At 45.2% G+C, this 17,760-nt stretch overlaps 1 protein-coding gene and 1 pseudogene across 1 annotated transcript; both read left to right on the top strand.

The window, feature by feature from the left end:
* The first annotated feature begins 8,200 nt into the window (after positions 1-8,200).
* Positions 8,201-9,447, top strand: LOC125435479 (annotated as a pseudogene).
* Positions 9,448-12,705: 3,258 nt separating this feature from the next.
* On the top strand, positions 12,706-17,541 carry LOC125435013 (chemerin-like receptor 1). Its single transcript, XM_048500967.1, is given in 4 exon segments — positions 12,706-12,773; positions 16,265-16,535; positions 16,537-16,791; positions 16,794-17,541. Coding segments are annotated over 3 exon segments (1,056 nt in total). The 5' UTR covers positions 12,706-12,773; positions 16,265-16,310; the 3' UTR covers positions 17,370-17,541.
* Positions 17,542-17,760: the final 219 nt, after the last annotated feature.

Below are 17,760 nucleotides of genomic sequence, written 5' to 3'. Positions count from 1 at the left end.
CTTTTTCTCGAGGCCATCTTGAAGAAATTTTCAGTGAGATCAGACAAGGAAATAGTTTCATACTTGCTTAGTGACCATCATCCCCACACTACTGAATCAGTTGCCAGGTTTTTAACAAAGGCACTTGGATCAAGGGTGAAGCCTTTGTGTAAATTTTAGTCAATTGGTTTTAACATAATTTGTATTTTACCCTTTTTATATGCCATTAAAGGTTTTGTATTTGTATTTGTATTTGATTGAAGGATTGGAGCACCTTCCCTATGAGGAGAGGCTGCAGCGTTGGGGCCTCTTTAGTTTGGAGAGGAGACGTCTGAGGGGGGATATGATTGAAGCCTATAAAATTATGCACGGGGTAGAAAATGTTGACAGAGAGAAATTTTTCTCTCTTTCTCACAATACTAGAACCAGGGGGCATTAGTTGAAAATGCTGGGGGGGAAGAATTAGGACTAATAAAAGGAAACACTTCTTCACGCAACGTGTGATTGGTGTTTGGAATATTCTGCCACAGGAGGTGGTGATGGCCACTAACCTGGATAGCTTTAAAAGGGGCTTGGATAGATTTATGGAGGAGAAGTCAATCTATGGCTACCAATCTTGATCCTCCTTGATCTCAGATTGCAAATGCCTTAGCAGACCAGGTGCTCAGGAGCAGCAGCAGCAGAAGGCCATTGCTTTCACATCCTGCATGTGAGCTCCCAAAGGCACCTGGTGGGCCACTGCGAGTAGCAGAATGCTGGACTAGATGGACTCTGGTCTGATCCAGCAGGCTAGTTCTTATGTTCTTATGTTCTTATGTTCTTATTTATTGTCATTGTGCATGCACAACGAAATTTACAAGCATTCCCTGATGCACACTATTTCAGACCTCATACCCCATCCTCACTTTCCCCTTCCTCCACCCATCCCTACACAGCCCCAAACACATCAACACAAAACCATGGAGTTCAGCATAGCCACAGCTCTAGAATAGAAGTGGTCTCTGAGCCCATTTGTCCTTGTTTTTTATAATCCTATATTGTCTGCCAGATGGTAACAGATCAAAAAGAGAGCATGCCGGATGAGACGGGTCCTTCAGAATATTTTGAACTTTTTTCAGGCAGCGGGAATTATAAATGTCTTCCAAAGAGGGTAGAGGGCAGCCAATAATCCTCTGTGCAGTAGTCATCACCCTTTGGAGCGCCTTCTTATCTGCCACTGTGCAACTGGAGAACCATACACAGATGCAGTAGGTTAAGACACTCTCTATAGCACAGCGGTAGAAGGTCACCAGCAGTTTTCCATTCAGTTGTTGTTTCCTTAAAAGTCTCAGATAATACAGTCTCTGCTGGGCCTTCTTAACCACCGTGGCAGTCTGTACGCCCCAGGTCAAGTCCTCTTTAATCATAATGCCCAGAAACTTAAAACTGGCCACCCGCTCTACCCGATCCCCATTTATAACCAAGGGCTGAATTTCTGAGCTATTCCTTTGATAGTCTACTATAAGCTCCTTTGTCTTGTTAGTATTAAGAACCAGATTATTTTCCCTGCACCACAAGAGCAACTGGTCCACCTCACCCCGGTAGGCAGACTCATCCCCTCCAGAGATAAGCCTCATCACCGTTGTGTCAGCTGCAAATTTGATAATGGTGTTACTATGATAGACAGGGGTACAATCATATGTATAAAGGGTGAACAGTAAAGGACTCAACACACAGCCCTGTGGCACTCCCATGTTGAGAGTAAGAACTGAGGAGACCTGATTATCCAGTCTAACCCTCTGGGAACATCCAGACAAAAAGTCCCTAATCCACAAACAGGTTGAATGTAGGGTTGGTTACTCGGTTGGTCCGAACTGGAGTTTTAGAACGAACCACAGGGGGTCGGATGCTTCTCGGAGACTGCTTATCCGAGTCAGAGCCATCCGACCCCACCCCCATCCGACCCCATGGGGTTCGGATAGGCTGCTCAGCCGAGCGCAGCTCGTCTGAGCCAAAAACCTCCCAGCACCCAGCAAGGACGGCAATTGCAGCTCGGCAGCGGCGGCGGGGGAGGGGGGTAAAAAACCACCCACCAGGCAGCAGCGCTCCCACTCCCCCACTCTCCTAAAAAAGAACAACAGAGTACTTTAAAACCGAGCCAGGAACAAAAAAAGCCCTCCCACTTAAAAAAAAACCCTTTCCTCCGTCCGGAGTCTCTCTCTCCCCTTCCCTCCCAGAGCGCCGAAAAACCCAAACAGACAAAGTGCCCCCCCCCCCCCCCAGCCGTGCTTCCCAAACAAAGTGCTCACCCCTCCGGCCTCTGCAACTGGCTGCTTTTCCCACCCCCAATACATGCCCCACTCACCCACAGTAGCTCTCACCCAGCGCTTGTTTCCTTGCTGCTGCTGGACTGAGAGTGGCTGGCTGCCGGCTTCTGCTCCTGTGGCTGAAAAAGTGCTGCAAAAATAGAAACAAAACACAGAATCCCCATCAAAAAAGGTTAAAAAGATGGCAAAACAACATTTTCACTACACTTTTCAACAATAATAACTTTACTTTACTAGCAATAACTTCAACTAATGAATTCCCCCTCCTTGGGAGTTTCTCTTTCCCAACTTTGTCCAAAGAATCTCCCTGAAGTTCAATGGATCCTCATGAATTCATATGATTTTTTCACTGGAATGAAAATGAAACGACCATGAAACTACAGAACAACTCTTGAAATTGCCTACCAGGGAGCACCAAAACAATCATGCATCCTTAAGCTCTGCGGGCCTTAGTGGCACAAAAACCTGTTAAAAAAAGCATGGATCCTCAAGGGATCCTGATGATTTTTTCACTCTGGTCACCCCAAAAATCACCACTACATGCCATTATCGTATCAAAGTCCCTTAGGGGAAACATGTCTGCACAAAACAATCACACACATCACACTTTGTGGCCCCACAGTGGCACAAAAAACATGGTAAAAAAAGCATGGATCCTCACGGATCCTGATTATTTTTTCACTTTGGTCACCTGCAAAAATCACCACTCACATCATTGCACAAGTCCTTAGAAAGCATGTCTGCACAAAACAATCACACACACATCACACTTTGTGTGGCCCTGGCACAGTGGCACATGTAAACATGGTAAAAGGCATGGATCCCTCACGGATCCTGATTATTTTCATGAATTTGGTCACCCCAAAAATCACCACCACATTATGGCACAAGTCCCAGGGACACATGTCTGCACAAAACAATCAATAACACATCACACTTTGTATTCCCAACAGTGGCACAAAACATGGTAAAAAAAGCATGGATCCTCCACGGATCCTGATGATTTTTTCACTCTTGGTCACCCCCTAAAATCACCACCGACATCATTGCACAAGTCCTTAGAAGTACATGTCTGCACAAAACAATCAACACTATCATCACCCCTTGTGGCCCCATTAAGTGGCACAAAAACATGAGTAAAAAAGCATGGATCCCTCACGGATCCTGATGATTTTTTCACTTGGTCACCCCCAAAATCACCACCACATCATTGCACAGAAGTCCCAGAAGGCATGTCTGCACAAAACAATCACACACATCACACTTCGTGGCCCCACAGTGGCACAAAACATGAGTATTAAAAAGCTATGGATCCTCCAATGGATCCCTGGGATTATTTTTCACTCTGGTCACCCCAAAAATCACCTCACTCACATTATGGCAGCCAAGTCACATAGACACATGTCTGCACAAAACAATCACACACATATCACACTTCTCGTGGCCCCCCACAGTGGCACAAAATCTGTTTAAAAGCCATGATCCCTCAAAGGATCCTTTGTCTCTGAACTTCAACCAGTAATTGAACTCCAGGTATGTTAGCCGATGAAAGTCTCCAGATGATGCCCTGAAATTTTTGGTGTCCCTAACTTAGAACACTTCAGTTTTGTAATTTGTTATCTAGCCATCCTCTCGACATGAAGCCTGCAGGCTTCATGTCGAGGAGGGGGTGAAAACACAAAACCAAATTTTTTAAAGTTAGTGACACTAAATTTTAGGGCATCATCTGGAAGACTTTCATGAATATTGGCTCTCTAGGTTTGGTGCAGTTCAATTGGTTGAGGGTGCAGGTGCCATGGGACTCCTCTGTGCAAAGCCCCATCCCCTATTGTTTCCAAATGGGAGCTAACAGGAGATGGGGCTACTCCACTTGAGGGTCCATAGCACTTTGGCCCCCATGAACCAAACTTCACCATTAAACATGGGGTAATTACAATGAGCAGGCCCTTCAGATGATACCCTCAAATTTTGGTGTGGATAGGAATCTAACAATGCCCTCGCTGCAGGGACTCCCAGAAATTCCCCTAGCAGAGGGCAAATACTGGAGGTAAAGATCACGAAGAACAAAAGAATCTTGAACAAAATTTTCTGGGGGGGGGGTGCCTGCAGGAGGCGTATTTTGGATTTTATCTGTACTGAAAAAAAATTTCAGGGTATCATATGAAGACTGGCCATGCATGATAATTCCCAAAGTTTTGTGCTGCAGTTTGGCTGAGGGTGGGGGCCAAAGTTATAGACCCTCCAAAGGGTAACTCCCATCTTCCTCCCTAGCCCTCCCATTGGAAACAATGGGGGGATAGGGCACCCTGAGAATTGGGGGGTCGCATAACTTGACCCTTCCAACCACAAACTGTAATTCAAACATGGGGGGGGGTATCATTAGCTGACAGTCTTAGTTATGATACCCCCCGTGCAATTTTGGTGCAGATAGGTCTCAAAAATGCGCCCCTGCAGGCCAAAATGCAAAAAAAAAAACCAGCAAAAAAAATAAAAACGCACTCCGAATTTCTCTGGATGTTACCCCTAAGTTCGGATGTATCCGAGCCTACGGTAGGGAATCGGAACTTGGGTGGGATACGAGCCCCTTTAATCCGAACTGGGCCCGATCCCGAACCGGGCCCGAATTTTTTTGCTATTTACCAACCCTAGTTGAATGTGAGAGTCCAAGATCCAGAAGTTTTGTCACCAGTTGTCGTGGTAAGATTGTATTAAATGCGGAACTAAAGTCTGCAAAGTAGCTGGCTCAAGATTGACTCAACTTTCCGTCTTTGCAGGGTTGGTAAAATGAGTTTCCAGCTTGCTGGAGGTAAAGTGTAGATGACCGGGAAATCTAATCAGAAATCACTCCATAAACATAGTCTGCCTAGTAAATGTAGTGATTTGTCATTACCCCATGAGTCATGACCCAGTTCTTACACAGGGGACTACCTTTACCTTTTCTGTGCCTGCTGTTTGAGAGAACTCCCAGTTCCAATTGGGCCGAGGAGTGCCCTGTGTGACACAAAATATATCCTTAGCTGGAGAGAGAGTGCTGTGCTTGAACGTTGTGGCATAGTTGAAATGAATTGGCTTCAAACACAGACAACTTTTAGCATTTGGAGGAAGGGAAAGCTTGGTTGCTTATGTACATGCTTTATATCGACAGAGAAAGAGTTGGTTTTCATAACCTGCCCCTTTTCACCTTTCAAGTGTCTCAAAATGGCTTACAAATTCCATCCCCTCCCCTCCCCACAACAGACACCTTGTGAAATAGATGGGGCTGCTAGGACCGGCCGGCCCTAGGCCACCCAGTAGGTTTCATGTGGAGGAGCGGAGAATAAAACCCAGTCCACCAGATAAAAGTCCACTGCTTATGTGCAAGAATGGGACTCAAACCCAGTTCTCCAGATTAGAGTCCGCAGCTCTCAACCACTACGTTACGCCGGCAGAGCTTTGGCTGTATAAAATCCACTGTTGTCTGGGTTGCCTGCTCCAGGTTTGGAAATTCCTGGAGATTTGGTGGTGGTGCCTGGGAGGGAAGGAATTGGGGGAGGAGGGGGGGCTTGTTTGGGATGTGATTGTAGTTCACCCTACAAAGATGCATTTTCTCCTGGGAGGACTGTATATATACGAGCGTAAGGGTCTTTAAGATATCTGTACAAAAAAAGAGACTGCAAAACGTTATGTAATTTATACAGTTTAATTTTGAATAAGAAATGCTTGATTATAGAATCTTATTTGTGTAGTAAACAGAAAATATATGATTTATTGAAAGTAAAACTATTGTAAATAATATCGTATACAGGCCTGTGATTGAGGCAGCTATAGTTGCACCATCTTGACTGTCTTCTCCTTCCCTTCCCTCCTTCCCCTTCTACTTTTGACCAACCCCTCACCCTTTCTCCTCTTTTCTCCCCTCCCCTTCCCCCTACTCCCTTTTTATTGAACAAGATAGGCTCTATGGATGGGAGACTTAGTTTTCAACTTTTAAAAAGTACATAATCTCCAATAACCCCAACACACATAATACCCCAGGCCTTGGAAAACTTATGTGGGACATCTACTGGCACCAAAATTTTTAAAATTTCATGTTAAGTGTTGGGTTTTAACTGTTATTTGGCTGAATTTGATTGCATTATACTGTTTGCTTGCGAGCCACCCTAGGCCCAGCTTCCAGCTGGAGTAGGGTAGGATATAAGCCCAAGATAAAGTAAAGAGGAAAAGACACTGAACCTAAACATTAGGAAGAACTGACGGGCTGTGGAATACTCTGCCTTAAGGGTAGTGCCAGCGGAATCTCTGTTTTTGGAGGTTTTCAAATGGAGGCTGGATGGCCATCTATCGGGAGTGCTTTGATTGTTTGTGCCTACATGGCAGGGGGTTGGACTGGATGTCCCTTGTGGCTCTTCCAATTCTATTATTCTGTGATTTTATGATTCTATGAATCCAAATATGCTGAAGAGATACTCTTCAGAAGCAAGCCTTTACTGGCATAGACAACAGTACAACAGTAATAAAAAAACAGATTAAAAAGCATATACAATACAGATCGAGGGAAATCTACTGGCGTTTGGTAATTTCCAGGAGAAAAGTCTGCCACTATCATACAGAGAGAAGGATCAGGGGTTGTCCAACAAGTGAGTGTAATCTAATTAAATCGGGAGATGGGGGTAAAATGTAAAGGAGTAAAGATTCATTAATTTGGATCTGATTTCCTTGAATCTGAGACAGTGTAGTAATTGGTGGGCCATGATTCAAGCTGAGCCATCATTACATGGGCACTATCTTTTTAGCCTTTTCTTGCTTGTTAAAATCCCGCCATGTAACAAGGCAGAAGGCATAACATTAAACTCCGGCGAAGAGCATTATGGCTCTCCTTTGAACAGGGTTTATTAAGCAATACAGGTATTGTGTCAAGTGGCCCTGTTCAAATGGGAGAGAAAAATACTCTAAATTTTGTTTTGTTGTGTCTTGTGCTACACATCTTTACAGAAACCTCATGATTTATCACATGTGACAGGTCCTCTCTTTGGTAGGGTTGCCAGGTTGGCCGTGATCCAGTGGGGAATGGGGAGTAGGGTTGCCAGATCCAAATGGGAAGCTCCGGGAGATTTGGGGATGGAACCTGGGGTGGACAGAGGTCTCGGCAGGGAGTGCCCCCTCTAGATCAGCCATTTTTACCTCATTTCCTCCAGGGGAAGTGATCTGTGTGCTCTGGAAATGATGAGCTGTAATTCCAAGGGATCCCCAAGTCCCACCTGGAAGCTGTCATCTCCACTTTGGGTATCCTTTGAACTTGCCAGGCAGAGCCTGGTGACCCATAGGCTTGCCAAGTTCCTGCTGAATGGGGAGAATCTCCCACCCAGTGGACCCTTCCTGCTGCCACTCCAGCAGGAGAGGAAAAAAGAGGGTAAGGGGGAAGAAGATCCTGTACATCCTGTGTACTGCTGACATCAGCAGGTCACTGGTGACAGTCTAGCATTTGGCCACAGCTCTGTGGATAAATCTCCGGGCAGTCGGATGCTGGAGCACAAACTCCCAGGCACAATGTGTCATGTATAGGTTCACTGGGAGCTGATTGGTGGTTGTTTGAAACTGATTGCACGGAAAGATAGAAGAATGAGAGTTTGGATTTACACTCCCGCTTTCCCTCAACCACAAGAATTCTCAAGAGGAGGCTTACTTAACTCCTTTCCCTTCCCCCTTCCTCCTGACAACAGACCCCCCAGTGAGAGGTAGCTGGGGGTTGAGAGCTCTGGGAGAACTTAGCTGACAGTTCTCCAGGGATTGAGTGTCCACCTGCTCTTAACCACTCAAGCACCATGCTTGGGGGGCAGTGGTCTGGTTTCTACAAGGTAGCCTCAAGTTCTTCTTTTCTCCATAAGCAGAGCAGAAGACAGAAGACACAAGGGAAGGAGAGTCTCCCCTCCAAAGGAATGGAGGACACAACTCAGTTGACCAGTCTTAAGATTGCCAATGGAACTGTCTCGGGTGACTATGATTTCTACTATGATGAAGAAGAGTTTGTCTTTGTACAAACTTTGCAGAAAAGGCTGAACATCCTTTCCATGGTCATCCATGGAGTTGTCTTTTTCTCTGCTGGGCTGCCACTATTGGGAATTAAGGCTCAGTCATTTTCATCACTGGCTTCCGTATGAAGAAGATGGTCAACACCATCTGGTTCCTCAACTTGGCTACTAAGCCACTTCGGGTTTCACCTCTCTTCCCTCCCGGCTGAGAGCATTGTCTACCAGGCCCAAGGCTTTCACTGGTCCTTGGGGGAGGCCATGTGCAAGTTCAAAAGCGCACTGACCTTTGTCAACCTTTACGCCCAGCATCCTACTTCCCTCCATGGTCACTCAGCATAGACCGCTGTATTTCTGTGATATTCCCTGTGGTGGGCAAGAAATCACCGGAGCCGTCGTCTGGCCTGCTTTGTGGCTTTGGGGGTTTGGATCTGGGCCATGGTGTTGGGTTTGCCATGTATCCATTTCAGAAACACCAGGAAAATTGCTGACGAGATCAACTGCTACATTAAATACAGTGACAATAAGGAGCAGGCAAAAGTCATCCACCGTGTTATGATTATCAGCCGCTTCATCTTCACCTTTGTGATCCCTTTTCTAGTCATTATTGTTTGCTATAAATATTGTTTTGAGGGCTGAGGAGGGACCGCTTGGCCTCCTCCAGCAAGCCCTTCAAGGTCATCACGGCAGTGATCCTGGCCTTTTTCATCTGCTGGTTCCCCTTTCATGTTTTCTCTTTCTTGACAATTGAAGCTTACGATGATCCCAGCCTGCACCTGTCACTCATTATCGGTGATCCTCTGGTGTACAATCTGGCCTTCATCAACAGCTGTCTCAACCCCATCCTGTATGTATTCATGGGGCACGATTTCAAGGAGAAACTCCAGACTCTCCCTCCCTCTCAGTATTTGGAGAGAAGGTGTTTGCTGAGGACTCAGACAGAGACCAGATCCTCAGTGGAGCTGGACTCCCATGAGTTGCGAACACAGCTGCCCTTTGCTTCCAAAAGCCCCCGCCTTCCCAGCCATTCAGTGCATTCGTTCATCATTCTGCAAAAAAACCAGCTTTGTACTGACTGTAGGGTTCCCATGCCTCCCGCTATGGTGGAAGGCTTCCTGCTGACCTTCTTTGATTACCTGCAAATGCCTTTGAGGTGACAAGGCAGAGAGAACAATAAAGAGAAAAAAATGCAGCTGTTGCTGCTCTCTGTGTGTGCAATTCTCACTTCTGGGTTCAACCTGGAAATGACAGAATAGCTTTAGGAATTGACAGACCCCATAGAGTTTCATGTGATTCCTAGAGCTACCCATCGTAACTTCTTAGTACAATCCCATTTCCTGCTTCCCAATCCTCCCACTGGTTGCTCAGCTCAGCCTGGCAGCCTTAACTGTTCTTCCAATGAACTGATTGGAAGCAGGGACATAGGTAAGGGGGGGGGGGGTTTCTCAGTTTTAACCCCCCCCCCCATTGCATGTCTGGCGGGGGCAGGCACAAGCTAGCAGGAGCCCGGGAAAGAAAGGAGGAGATGGCAGCAGCAGCAGGGGGAGCGATTTGGAGGGGAGGGGCGCCCCGGCTCTTCCCTGCCCCCACCTGCTTTGGAGTTTCCTTGCTTGCTGGCTTGCTGGGTGGAGGCGGGGCTTGGGGAGGCAAGGCCACACCTCTGTGGGGTCAGGGGCATGCCCTCACTCTGAGCCACACCTCCCCAAACCCACCTCCCCATTGTACCTATACCTATGCCCCTGATTGGAAGGCTTTACTGGCCACAAAACAGAGACAATCCCAGTCTAATATTTCTTGGGCACTGAATTTCACTGAGGCAACAGCCGAAAATAAATGGAATATTTACAAAAATTGGCACATTGTTGCTGATTTACCAGGCTGTTTGACCCCTCCTAAAATAGGGTTAAAAAAACTACTAACCTAAAACAAAACTAATTCGAGCAGATTTGAAACCTAAGATCAAATTAACTCCCATCCTCACAGGCCACTGTATGTGGACAGTGTGCCCAATGCAGGTTTTCTATGAAATCAAAAGTATTAGAAATTCCACATACAAGAATCTCTTAGCACCTGAACCAATTTACAAATTGCAATTCTGCACAATGTGTTTATGCCATCTTATGCCCATGTCCCAAACTATACATTGGAAAAACTTTACGCCCTGTAAGATTTCGTATTTCAGAGCACAGAAGTTGCATAAGATGAGAAAAAGAGGAAGCACCAATGGTTGCCCTTTATAAAGACATGAATCATAGTGATACAGATTTGAAATTCTGTGTGTCACAACAGTTTAATGATTTGAAACAGATAGACATTAAAAAGTGATTCTTCAAGCAGAAAATAGGTTCATTCATAAATTTCACACTATGATGGGTCTAAATAAATCTTTGGACCGCGAAGTAACTGTTCCCCCTTCTTTTTCAACATCAAATTCAAAACCAATGTGATGGCAGACTACCTGAGTATACTCCAAGAGCCCAAGCTTAGATGGATATACACAAGGGCTCGTTGTAATTCCTTCCCTTGTTCTGTACTCCAAGGGAGGTTTCTTAAAAATTGACTCTCAAGGAGTAAAATGCCCCCTCTGTTTCAATTGTACTATAGTGAGATTGCAATCCATGGAACACATATAATGCTTAACTGCCCTAAATACGAAAAGTGCCAGGACCAGGCTTTTGACTTTCCTTCTCCTGCTAAGTTTAAAGGAATACTCTTGTTGCTGGGAAGGTGGTGGCATTCCCTACTAAACAACTCTTCTTCAGTGATTTTAAATTCTGTAGCTAGGTTCCTTTTAGGAACTTTGGAATAATACCTGTGGTGGTTTTATATATGGAACATCTGTCTGGATAATGCTGGTTGTTATATTGGTTTTATGCCTAATAAAGGTTTTATGTATGTATGTAAATCTTTGGACTTTACATGTCACTTGTAAGTTATTTACAAACTTGCTAATACACAGGATATAAGTTAACTAAGATACTTTAGATCTTTGGATCAGCTAGCCCAGGTGCAATCAATTTAGGCTATAATAGCAATAAGGAGCTCCAGGTGAAAAAAAATTCAGCAGTAGCCATTATGGGAGCATGCAGCTCTGCAGCAGAGGGAAAGCAAGCATGAATTTAGCATTTATTATTATTATTATTTTGTATTATGTATTATACAGAAAGATAATGATTGACAAAAAATGATAGATGTATTATGTACAAGGCAAACAAATAAGAAATGAGCCAATGTAAAGAAATATGGAATAGAACAATTGATTATTGTGAAGACATATACATGCCTGATTTAATATGCTGAAAATATTTCCATCCATGATTATGTTTAATAGACTACCCATAGGATGGCAAAAAAAACACAATAATAAAATTCTTTAAAAAAGGGACTCACTGAAGAAGGCTTTTCAAAAACACTACTTTACGCCAAGAACTGCTCCAGATAATTAATATTTCTTATGTGGAGCATCCGGGCCAGACAGAAATTCTACCGGATAGCTTCCTGACAGCCCAGTTGATGTGTGTATGAAGGGAACTCTGAGGATTACATGCCAAGTTTGCATTTGATACATACTCAGCTCATTTCAATTTTTGTTCCTCGTGTACTAAGTGGCTTTGTATGAATGATTAGAGACTACGTGCTCCGTTTAAATGGAGAAGAAGCACAGAACTCACTATACCTTTAAAGAATTTAAGTATATTATATAGAAAATAAGAATATTGGCTTAAGATCAAAATAAGCATTAAAATGCATAGTTGATGTGTTTATTTGGAGTGTACCTGAATTCATTGCCCTTTTGCCTTTGAGGGCTGTGCGTTTTTGATACTATAATATGTACCCTTCCCACAAAACAGGGGGGTTGTTGCACTGTAATATATCCAACCCCCTGATCTGACAGTCCCAGGTAAGCCTCATTTCGTCAGACCACGGAAGCTGAATAGGGTCAGCCTTGGTTTGTATTTGTATGGAATCCCAGGGTCACTATACAGAGAAAGGCAATGACAAACCGCTTCTGTTAGTCTTGTGCCTTGAAAATCCTACAGGCTTGTCATATGTCAGCTAGCAAGCCTGCTGTGGTCTCAATATTTGATACACAATCAGCAAAAGAGCACTGAACATGGCTCACAGGAAGGGCTGTGTAACGTAAACACTAGTGGAACAAAACAAAATGCAGTGTTAACAACCAGTGTGTTGAGCAACAGTCCTCAAGTTCCTCCTTCTTCCCACAAATCTGGCAAATCAGTGTGGACCATCTGGACATTTCCACACCTTCTGTGAGCTCATCTATCAGAGGCAGACAGAAGAAACGGAACAGGAAATGCCGTGTTCTGAGAGGATCTTCGGAAGATAGCTTTCATTGTGGATAAGCGGTACATCCAAGGGGTTCGTTTTCAATCATCCATTTCCTCTGACCTGCTCTTCCAAGAAAGATCTCACACAGGACTCTGTCTTCCCCCATCTGGGATGCTGTTCGACCCCTGCCCAGGTCAGTGCCAGTAATCTAACCCTGTACAGCCATACCCTTCCAAGTTCATGGACGTCCACGAGTTTCGAAGGGTATAACCCTGCTTACAGTTGCAGGCAATGGGGAAAGGTGCATGGGGGGTCTGTAGTCACAGAATCCAATAGGAATCAGGCAGCCTCTTGAAGACCAACAAAATTTATTTCAACTTGATCTTTTGCAAGTCATAATTCACTTCATCAGGTACATGGTGTCCATCTATTAAGGATATATTTATACATCGAGTTACAAGCACTAGGATGGTGGGAACAGGAAGGCATTACAAACTAGGTTTGCAGGGCAAACTGCCTCCAAATAGGGATGCCAGCCTCTGGATAGGACCTGGGGATCCCTAGCAACTACAGCTCATCTCCAGAATACAGAGATCAGTTCCCCTGGGAAAAAATTGGCAGGTGGACTCTGTGGCATTATACTCCACTTGCATGTGAACTCTGTGGCATTATACTCCTCTGAGGTCCTCATCTTCCCAATGTTTCCCTCCCCAAATCTCCAGAAGTTTCCCCACCTAAATCTAGCAACCTTACCTATCCCCCTACCCCTCTGGTGGCCAAGAAAGACCTGGCAACTCCACCTTCAAATCAACTTGTATCTGACAAAAGGAGGCTTGACTCTAGAAAGTTTATCTTCTGTGAATCTTGCTGGTCTCGCCTGGACTCAAATCTTGCTCTACTGCTGCTGCAGACCAACATAGCTGTTTGCAGGACAATGTAAACTGTGGAATCTGGTTAAATGGCAGTAGCCATGTAAGGAATGAGTGCTTCTCACGTGCGTAGGTTGGAGATTTGTTTAGGGGTGAATGGTGTAATGGTGTAAGAAGAAGGCTGATAAAAACTTGGGACAAATGTAGAAATTTAATATCTAGATCTGTTCTGCTTTGGGTCTCTAGGATGGAATCTTGAAAGATAACTGATGCAAACAGAGAGGAAAAAGTGTCTGACATAAAGATACTCTAACTCAAGTGCAAGCGGAAATAGCTTTAAAAGAACGAGAAGAGATAACATTTGAGGGGAGAATTTGCCATTGGAAAAACCTACTTTCAACTTCAACAATATTTTAAACAAGATTTTAAAAAATGGGGCTTCTCTCTAAAATAAAAATAACTTTGACGTCACCAGAGAGAAAACAACAAGGAAGCTATTAAGCAAAATATACAACATTCTGTTTAAATTAGAAACAGAAGATGAATTAATAAAAGTAATTATGATAACCTGGAGTAGAAACCTACAAAAAGTAACTCCAGATGATTGGGAGGTAATTTGGAAAAATGCCTATGCCAATTTTAGATGCTATGAAGTTTGAGAAAATATAAACAAAATGGTGCACTAGTGGTATATAACACCCGAGAAACTATCTAAGGTCGCTTTCCACCTCTCAATACTTCATCTGCTGCTTTACTGTCACTGGGTGCAGCTGGGTCCTGACTCTCCGCACTTCTTTACTCACAGGGCTGCAAATAACGAGTCAGCCTCTTTAGCCGCCCAATGCTGGCCGCTTCTCGCGGCCCCTCAGCGCATGTCATTCCCGGTGCTCCTCAAAAGCGAGCGCTTTTGATGACCGCTCTTGGAAACCCAGAGCACAATCGGGAAGCCGGGGAGCGCGTTAGAAATGATGCGCGCTGAGAGTAGCGCGCAGCAAAGGGTGGTCATGGTAAGTGGGGAAACGACCTAAGATGAATAAGAATTACTTACCCTGGTGCTGGAAATGCGGTAAAGAAATAGGATCATTTTTCCATGCCTTGTGGTCCTGTAAGACAGTAAAAAGATTCTGGGTCAGGATCCATGAGCAGATACAGGTAATTCTAAAGACAAAATTTGGTATGACACCTGAATTCTACTTATTGCTCTTCTACAAAGGGAGACCTGCTCTTCTCTACCTTTCAAGTGTCTCACAGCGGCTTACAAATTCCTTCCCTTGCCCTACCCACAACAGACACCATGTGGAATAGGTGGGGCTGGGGCTGGCCCAAGGTCACTCTGCAGATTTCATGTTGAGGAGCGGGGAATCAAATCCAGTTCACCAAATAAGAGTCCACTCATCATGTGCAAGAATGGCACTCAAGCCCAGTTTTCCAGGTTAGAGTCTGTCGCTCTTAACCACTGCATCACACTGGCAGAGTTTTGCCTGTATAAAATTCACTGTTGCCTGTGTCTGGGTTGCCTTGGAAATTCCTAGAGATTTGGTGGTGGTGCCTGGGAGGGGTAGAATTGTGGGGGGCGGGGTCTTGGTCAGGATGTGATGCCATAGAGCTCACCCTGCAAAGATGCCATTTCTCCGAGGGGGACTGAGCTCAGTAGTCTGGAGATCACTTGTAATTCCAAGAGAACTCCCCCCCCCCAGATTGACAACTTTAGGTATAACCCAGTGTACTTGGTGGAATAAGAAGAGAAGAGTTTGGATTAATATCCCCCTTTCTCTACTGTAAGGAGACTCAAAGCGGCTTACAATCTCCTTTCCTTTACCCCTCCCCCCACAACAAACACCCTGTGAGGTGGATCGGGCTGAGAGAGCTCCAAAGAACTGTGACTAGCTCAAGGTCACCCAGCTAGAATGTGTTGGAGTGCACAAGCTGATCTGGTTCACCTGATAAGCTTCCACAGCTCAAGTGACAAAGCGGGGAATCAAACCAGGTTCTCCAGAGTGCACCTACTCTTAACCACTACACCATGCTGGAAACTTGGCAGATGGCTCCTGGTATCAATTGCTCTGGGGGTCATCTGACACAGAAATCGTCCCTTCATGTTTGTGTCAGAGCAAGCAGAAACTAAATCCATCCAAGATGGAGGTTCTGTGTGTGTTTCAAAGATTATCTGAGGGGGGTTTGTCAACTGCAAGAATTGGATGGGGTGACATTGGCATCTTCACCACAGCCTAAAGGCTGGGTGTGATTTTGGATGGCTCCCTGTTTATGGAAGCCCAAATCACAAGGGCAGCCAAACTGGCTTTCTACCAGAAGTGAAATCAGCAGGTCACTGGTGACATTCTAGCAGTCGGTCAACCTCCTGGCAACTAGATGCTGGAGCACAAATTCCAGGGCACATTCTGTCATCTATAGGTCTTGCTTGTGAAGTTTCACTGGGAGGTGGGTTGGTGGTTGTTGAAAACTGATTGCTCAGATAGATGGAAGAAGGAAAGTCTGGAATTATACCCTGTTTTCCTTAATCACAAGAAGTCTCAAAGAGGCTTACAAACTCCTTCCCTTCCTCTCCTCTCCTACAACAGACACCTTGTGGGAGGGGAGGGGGCTGGAGAGAACTCTGAGAGACTGTGACTGGTCCAAGGTCACCCAGCAGGCTTCACATGCAGGAGGGGAAAAACGAACCTGGCCGACCAGATTAGAGTCCACCTCAAACCCAATTCTCCAGATTAGTGTCCACTTGCTCTTAACCACTACACCATGCTGGACAGTGGTCTGATTTCACAAGGCAGTTCTCAAATTCTTCTTTTTCTCCATCCAGGAGAAGACATAAGACACAAGTGAAGGAGAGTCTCCCCTCCAAAGGAATGGAGGACACAACTCAACTTACCACTCTTGCCAACGGAACTTTCTGCACCAACTTAGATTATTACTATGCTAAAGAAGTGCTTGCCTTTGTACCAATTTTGCAGAAAATACTGAACATCCTTTCCATGGTCACCAATGGTGTTACCTTTGTGCTGGGTGTCACTGGGAATGGGCTGGTCATTTTCATCACTGGCTTCCGTATGAAGAAGACGGTCAACACCATCTCATCTCCTCAACTTGGCCATCGCCGACTTCACCTTCACCCTCTTCCTCCCGCTGAGCATTGTCTACCAGGCCCAGGGCTTTCACTGGCCCTTTGGGGAGGCCATGTGCAAGTTCAACAGCGCACTGGCCATTGTCAATGTCCATGCCAGCATCTACCTCCTCATGGTCATCAGCATAGACCGCTGTATTTTCTGTGGATATGCCCCAGGTATTCTGAACCACCGGAGCCCCCCACCTGGCTTCTTTCTAGCTTTGGGGGGTTTGGATCTTTAGCTGTGGTGTTATTTCACCCATCTATCCATTTCACAAAGACCTTGAAAAATGGGGATGTGATCTCCTGCTGCCCCAAATTCAGCCACAATGAGGACCAGGCAAAAGCCATCCACCGTGACATAGTTATCAGCCGCTTCATCTTTGCCTTCATGATCCCTTTTCCAGTCATTATTATTTGCTATGGGGCTATTGTTTTGAGGCTGAGGAGGGACCACTTGGCCTCCTCCAGCAAGCCCTTCAAGGTCATCACGGCAGTGATCCTGGCCTTTTTCATCTGCTGGTTCCCCTTTCATGTTTTCTCTTTCTTGGAGATTCAAGCTGACAAGGATCACAGCCTGCACCTGTCACTCATTATCGGTAACCCTCTAGCGTACAGTCTGGCCTTCATGAACAGCTGCCTCAACCCCATCCTGTATGTCTTCATGGGGCATGATTTCAAGGAAAGTTTCAAACATTCTATCCTCTCAGTATTTGAGAGTGTCTTTGCCGAGGATGTCAACCAGATTACGACTCAAAAAATGACCAGATCCTCAGTGGAGATGGACTCCCCTGACTTATGAACACAGCTGCCCTTTGCTTTTAAAAGTCCCAGTTTTCCCAGCCATTCAGTGCATTTATTCATAATTCTGCAAAGAACTGGCTTTGTACTGACTGTAGGGCTATTATGGTGGAAGGCTTTCCTGCTGACCTTCTTTATTGCCTACCAATGCTTTCAGTGGGAGTAGGGGAAAAATAAAGAGAAAAATCACTGTTGGCCTCTTTGTGGGTACTTCACTTCTCAGTTCAACCTGGAAGTGACTGAGTAGCTCTAGGAATTGACAGACACCATAGAGCTTCATGCGATTCCTAGAGCTACCCGTTGTCACTTCTTAGTACAATCCCATTTCCCTGCCTCCCAATCCTCCCACTGGTTGCTCAGCTCAGCCTGGCAGCTTTAACTGTTCGTCCACC

Source organism: Sphaerodactylus townsendi, linkage group LG06 (genome assembly GCF_021028975.2).
Source record: "Sphaerodactylus townsendi isolate TG3544 linkage group LG06, MPM_Stown_v2.3, whole genome shotgun sequence".
NCBI classification, from domain to species: Eukaryota; Metazoa; Chordata; class Lepidosauria; order Squamata; family Sphaerodactylidae; genus Sphaerodactylus; species Sphaerodactylus townsendi.
Note: the sequence above shows the minus strand (reverse complement) of the source record. Positions and strands in the feature narration are given on the sequence as shown.